The sequence below is a fragment of the Gymnogyps californianus genome, chromosome 11 (genome assembly GCF_018139145.2).
Source record: "Gymnogyps californianus isolate 813 chromosome 11, ASM1813914v2, whole genome shotgun sequence".
Lineage (NCBI taxonomy): Eukaryota > Metazoa > Chordata > Aves > Accipitriformes > Cathartidae > Gymnogyps > Gymnogyps californianus.
Genome location: NC_059481.1, coordinates 22,049,318 through 22,056,471, shown reverse-complemented (window position 1 = coordinate 22,056,471; position 7,154 = coordinate 22,049,318). Strand labels below are relative to the sequence as shown.

The following is a 7,154-nucleotide window of genomic DNA, read 5'->3' as shown; positions in this document are numbered from 1 at the left end:
GAAAAAGAATATGTATTTATACTGAATGTATTTTTTGTGCTAACTCCAGTATGAGAGAGTAAATGAAAGCCTGCGTAATCATGTTTTTGTGCTAAGCTGAAATGTTTGAGGTCAAGATTTATAGGCTTATATTATTTTTTAAAACATGCACATTACAAATTCTGACATAAATATAATTGTGTTGCAGAATACCTCAACTCATTTTGCTGTCCTCTATTTGATGGTGAAAACATTCAGTTTCCATAGCTGTTAACACAAAACATTACAGGACTTCTTCAGAGAGTCAAGAGAAAAAAAAATGGTTAAAAAGGAAGTATACAAATAGAAAGAGCCATCATCTCCAAGCAAATGCAGAAAATAACTGATGGAATCCTCTTTTGTGCAACTCTCCTATAGATTTTCTGCATTCAGTACTATTTAAGACAGACGAGTAACTGAAGAATTATTCTGCTCAGACTTGAGATGTTAATTGGATTTTCTTTTCATAGGATGACATTCAGTTACTGAAGGAGCTGAAAGTTAATCACTATCTATTCTCTATCTCATGGCCTCGGATTATGCCCACTGGCATCAAAAGTAAGCATAACAATTTCACCATATTCTTACCAGTATTAGTAGGCAAGTAATTTTACTCGTGAGTATACCATAGTTGTTTAACATTACTGCTAAATGGATTTCTGTTTCTTTGCCTGCAGAAAAGAATTTAACCATTACACATCCATTACAGTACACCCATCACTGTAATGTAAAATTCCTTGGTTAAAATTCTTAGATTTCTATTCTTCCAGTTATGTGAAAAACAATCCAGGTAATTTCTTGTCTCTGTGTTTCATCAGCAGAGCAATTGAATGAGAAGGGAATACAGTTTTACAATGATACAATTAATAGTCTTCTGGAAAACAATATTATCCCTATCGTGAGCCTCTACCACTGGGATCTTCCACAGGTCAGACAATATTTAAATTAGCGAAATGTCTAATATAAATGCTTCTGATAGGAAATTTATTTCTAAGTTTAAGGACTATGTGTACTTTAGAAAATTGTTTAAAGATGCCTGCATGCTTTTAAGTGTGCTTATAATTATGTTCTATTCACTTGCATTTTATATACATTGTAGTTTATATACATTGAAGTTTTGAAAAATCTCCTGAGCTACTGAAGTATAAATAAAAGTCTTTGTTAATGGGCAGCTGAACTTTAAATGACATTATTGATTCTTGAAATTCTTATTTACGAAGGTTCTGCAAGAAAAGTATGGTGGCTGGCAAAATATAAGCATGATAAATTACTTTAATGATTATGCAAATCTGTGTTTTGAGAAGTTTGGCGATCGTGTGAAACATTGGATTACTTTTAGTAATCCTTGGGTAAGTTATCAATGCTTTCCTTCCAGTCATTCCCATTACACAGTTCTGTTCCCAAAATTCTGTGGAAGTGACAGTACAGGAAAGTAGGTTAAAAACTGGAGAGGGAAAGGGAGAGACTTGGGCCATCAATCTTTGTGCCCAAAAGTCTCAGTGGCCAGATTCTGCACAAGGGCAGAGTTTTAAGACATGAAATTCCAGTGAAGTTTTGAAAAATCATCAGCTGGAGAGGAGAGAGGCACAGAAATCAGAGGGGCAGTTATAACACACCCTTCATGCATTTCGTCAGGGAACAGCAAGCTGGCAAGTCAGTCCACTAAGGCTAGTCACCAACACATTGTTTCCAACAAGCCACAGCATATTATCAACCAAGCAGTGGGGGAGTAGATGGGAGCCAAGGGGAGGGGAAGGAAAAAGGGGACTGGAGGGGACAGAGAGATTGAGAGAGACAGATCATGCAGAAGAGCACAGGATCTAAGTCCATAGGATGGCAGCAAATTCATTAGCTCTGCTGTTCAGAGAATAACTAACTCTTTGTATTTGTAGGCAGTTGCTGAAAAGGGTTATGAAACAGGAGAACATGCACCAGGACTGAAGCTCGGTGGATGCGGAGCATACAAAGCAGCACACCATATAATTAAAGTAAAACTAATATCGTGCTTTATGTGTAAATTAAGAATTTTTAGCAGTCTGATTAAGTTTTGATTCTGCTCTTCAAACAGAAATATAGTTTTACAATGATGTCGTTTCCAACTAGCACATCGAAATTATCACCTGACTTTAAACCACCACTGCATATTCAGGTGTAGCATGAAATGCTAGGTGCCTGATGTGACACTGTTGCAACACCTTAATTTTTTCCTTATAATGTGTCTCTTTTACAGTATGTTTCAAACTGGTTGAATAAGAAAACATCCAGAAACAAGGAGTAAAATCCTGACCTGTTGAAATGAACTTGAATTTTGCAAGTGACTTCAGTAAGGCTAGCTCCCATAAAAATAAACTTTCACTTGCCTGAATAAATTAGGCAAAGACATCCAAAGACTGGAGACACTGGACAGAACACTATACTGAATGCTGCGTATTACCTTCATGGGGACCTCCTGGAATTTAGGGAAGGAATCTTGCATAAATGCTTTTTTGACATCTTATATGAAATGAAAGCTTCCACAATATACATAAAAGAAATTATGTGGTATTTTCAGACACACCTTAGTGCAAAAACTGCTCTTGATCTTCACTAGCTTTCTATACTGACTGGCATAACAGATTAAAATGTGCATATGATTTTTTTTTTTTTTTTTAAACTTACAGACTCATGCGAAGGTATGGCACTCTTACAATAACACATGGCGTAGTGAGCAGCAAGGTAATAAGGATTCATTCTGTAATTATGCTTCTATTTATATTAAGGGCTTAAAGTTTATGCATAAACTGCAAAATTGTCACTTTGTGTTTTAAGGTATGGTTGGAATCTCCCTAACTAGTGGCTGGGGTGAACCTGTTGATCCACATAGCCAAACAGATAGAGATGCTGCCGAAAGATATATACAGTTTCATTTAGGATGGTTTGCAAATCCAATTTACAGAGGAGACTATCCAGAAGTTATGAAGAATTATGTAGGTAAGCCCCAGTAACCGCCTATAACATGAATAAATTCCACACTCACAGCATATTACAACAGAATAACCCCTGACCAACGCGTAGTTTAGTCAAGAATGAGGACACAGGTGAGACAAGGCTAAGCAACAGCTGGCCCATGGGCGAGACATGGCTCCTCAGCAATTCTGGGTTTTCCACTTAAGGACAAAAAACCAGCAGTTTTTCATCACTAAAGCTTGCATTTCTACAGGGTTCCACTATCTTTGTTTCACAGAATGAAGAAGATAGGCAATGCACCCAGCAACAAAGCACTTCCATTCTTGTCATGTTATGTTTCCAAGCATTCTGTTGACATTTGTCATGCTCTTTGGAAAAAAAACCACTTTAATTCACTGTCTTCTCCATGTTTTGTACCCAGCTTAGCTCTCCAAACCAAAAGGATGAAAGATTATTTCATCTTAAAAAAGCAATCAAACTAAACTGTCCTCTACACTAACACTAAGTTCAGGAAAATCGTATTTATTGTTGGTGAGGTAAAGAAAAAGGTCTGTGCTCCTCAGAAGTATGTTTCCTATAATTATTTTGATAGGTAGGAAGAGTGCCCAGCAGGGCCTGGGGACATCAAGATTACCAACTTTCTCAGTGCAAGAGAAAACCTATATTAAAGGCACATCGGATTTCCTGGGAATAGGTCATTTTACTACTCGTTATGTTCTACAGAAGAGCTTTCCCTTTCTACAAGTGTCCAGTTACCACACTGACCGCGATTTGGCTGAACTGGTGGACCCAAAATGGCCAGCTCCCGGACCTAAATGGTTATATTCTGTGCCTTGGGGATTCAGAAGATTACTCAACTTCATTAAGGTGATTACAGAGTAAATCTTTAAAAGGAAGTGAACAAAAAGTCTGGTTACATGCAGAAGCTGCAGGAGCTGCACTTACAGTATTTTAGATTTTCAACTTTTTCACCTATACGTTTGTCTTGTCAGAAAACTATAGAACTCAGTAATTTTAAAATAAAAACTGTAGTTAACTTAAATTCCTAGTTACACATTTTTCTTACTAAAGGTAATTAAGTAAATCTTGAAAATTGCTTTTACTGCATTTTACTAAGAATCCCATGTTCTGTCAAAATAAGATGATTTTGTTTATATGAACCAGTCTAAACATATCTTTGTTTTCAGACACAGTATGGGAACCCTCTCATTTATGTGACAGAGAATGGAGTTTCTGAAAAGGTACAGTGTACTCAGCTGTGTGATGAATGGCGGATAGAGTATCTGAAAGGATATATTAATGAAATACTGAAAGGTAACTTTAAAAACATCTTTTAGTGCATGAGCTTTTTGAGCGTTTTCACCTTCTGATTATTTTTTACTCTTGTAATTTACATCATAGAGAAATAAATATTCACAGATCAAAATGGACAGAAAACTAGACTAATAAATTTTCACAAAAATGACAACCTAGCCAAACGTACTGATGCCAATAAATACAATAACCTACATGAGATTTAATACTGTAATAGATCATCAGTTTCCACTTTTAGAAAGGAGAAATTGCACCTAATTACCATTCTTATAGAGCTCTAGTACCTCTAAGCTAAAGATAATATGTTCAAAGAATCTGAATTACTTCATACTTTGCCATTTTTCTGTCCTCCTCCCCCCCTCTTTCTGGTATAAAACAAAACACCTACAGAACCATGTTTTAAGGACGACAAACATAGGCAACAAGTTTAACAGAATAATTTGTATTCTGTTTACAGCTCTAAACGATGGTGTTAATGTCAAAGGTTATACTGCCTGGTCACTGCTGGATAAATTTGAATGGAACAAAGGCTTCTCTGAAAGATTTGGATTTTATCACATTGATTTTAAAAACAAGAACAAACCACGATACCCAAAGGCATCTGTTGACTATTATAAAAAGATTATCAGTGCAAATGGATTCCCAAATCCAAGAGAGGTGATGTCAATTGCTGATTTTATTCCTTTTTTCTTTTTCCTTTTTCTTCAATATATGGGCAAATATCATATTGAATTTCATGAAACGTCTTGCATGAATACGGTACATGAAATGACACTTTGGTTCTGTAAATTAGGGATGTGTTAAATACACAGGTCTCCAGAGACAGAGAAAGTGAAAACAGCCTCAATTACTGTTTCTAAAGCATTTTGTGAACTCTAATTGGACTTACTGATGTGATCAAAAAGTCTGAATCATAAATTACCAGTGCTCTGTCAGATTTCTAGGCAGAAAATTACACATACGTGCTACCTTATTGGAAAATAATATGGAATGTATTATGAGCTTTTAAAAATTTTATTAAACAATTAACTATAAGAAATATATTGCAATAAAAATCTCAAAGATACAAAAAAACTTTCAGAAAATCATATGTTGACAGAATAACATAGCTTCAAGTCTATTGTAGCAGACAAATGTTCAGGGACAGAGAAGAAGCTGCTGTGAATGAGACAGAATATTACAGTCTAACAGCACTGCTACATGTCAACCTTTCAGGTGGAAAATTGGTATCGGAAGGCCATGGACACTTGCTCTACCACACACCAACTCCTTGCTACAGGTAATTACGTGTCTTCTGTTTTGTTTTATAAAAGCATATTATGTAACTTTCAGATTTGAAAATTTCTCTGAATACTACTATTAGGGAGTCCTAAAACGTATTTTCTCCCTGAAAGCACAACAGCTTTCAAATACAACAAGCCTCTAAAGAAAAATGTCTTTATTTACTCTTTCCAACTAAAATCACTGTAGCGACACGGATCAACTTTGGATGGTAATGGAATACACAAACTGAAAGCTATTATTTAAAATAAAGGCTAGGGATGACAATATTCTCCTTAAAATAATAAAAGTGCTAAATGCTCTTTCAAACATAAAACAAACCCAGACAAACCAAGGCAACCATGCAGACAGAAAATCTCTAAATGTTTGACTTCTACATAAAATGGAACAATTAAAAAAATGGGCTAAGTACTAGCCTAGGGTAGTGTTAAGCCATGTTTCTGCTCTTTCATACTCCTGGTAACAAAGCTAACAACAGCACAACTTACAGCAGCTGCTCAAGAATACATGATACAGCAGACTTTGCCTGCAGTTTCCAGAGTGCCAGGCTAATCCTCCTCACTTAAGACCTTCCCAGTGTAATTTAGGAGCTTTCCTAATTCCAGAACTAGGAGCATAGTCTACTGCAGTGGATTTCTGAAACTTTTAAGGAAGACGAAATAAGTATTATAAAGTCTTATAAGAAGGATGAGATAAATTCTACATGGTAGAAAACGTCAAAGCAGTCACCCTAAGTTTATCCTACTTAGCCTCAGCTGCTGAGTTATATGTGCTATGTGAATTAACTGTGTCTACTGAACTTTGAGGCTTATCTGTGGAGTAAAATTCTACAAAATAAAACCCATTTAATTTTTCAGAGAGCTACAAAACAATCATAAAAAGGCTAAAGTGCTTCCCAAGGATTTCTCTTTGGCAATTTTCTTTTCTACCCTTCCCTTGGGGTGGGGGGAATAAAAATCAAAGGAACAGTAGAATACTGCTAATGCACTGAAGCTAATTCATAGTAAGCACAATTTTTGCAGCCCTTTGAGAAGTGAACATATCTTCAAAAATTTACCTTAGAAAAAAAAGAGAGGGAAAACTGTCATGGATTTGCTCCAGCTTTTGCAGACTAATGAAATTTTTTTGGTTTGTTTGCTCTTTATGCCAATGTCAACATTTAACAAAATAATTTTAGCCATAAATGTACAAAAAATCCTTAATCTATGTTAACTCTGAGTTAAAAATTAGTATACTCCAGAAGATTAAATTTCTTACATATTACTCATTTCTCAAATTTTAGATTCCCTGATTACTCACATGGAGATGGTGACAGAGATTGTTCTTCCTACAGTTTTCACGCTCTGCATACTCATCAGTATTGTCCTAATAGTCTACCTTCGAAATCATAGTTGAAATTGCATGCTTACACACATCTTCCTTTTGCATAATAAATAAAATGCAACTGTTTTACTCTATTGGTTAAAGTTTACCACAGATGCCTCTTTTTATACCACTGTAAAGAAATATTATTTTACCTATCCACCTAGTGCTTCTATATTTTTTCCTATTCAATTCCCAAAACATATATATTTTTTTTTAATCAAAACCCAAAG

General features: G+C 35.4%; 1 protein-coding gene across 2 annotated transcripts; it reads left to right on the top strand.

Moving 5' to 3' along the window:
- The first annotated feature begins 1,277 nt into the window (after positions 1 to 1,277).
- Positions 1,278 to 6,954, top strand: LCTL (lactase like). 2 transcript variants are annotated; one of them, XM_050903468.1, is made up of 7 exons: positions 1,278 to 1,367; positions 1,911 to 2,006; positions 2,679 to 2,733; positions 2,827 to 2,988; positions 3,557 to 3,831; positions 4,152 to 4,278; positions 6,842 to 6,954. In XM_050903468.1, exons 1-7 carry the CDS (start codon positions 1,278 to 1,280, stop codon positions 6,952 to 6,954), a joined length of 918 nt encoding a protein of 305 aa, XP_050759425.1. The 2 variants fall into 2 exon arrangements, with proteins under 2 accessions (XP_050759425.1, XP_050759426.1); XM_050903469.1 differs by lacking the exon at positions 1,911 to 2,006.
- Positions 6,955 to 7,154: the final 200 nt, after the last annotated feature.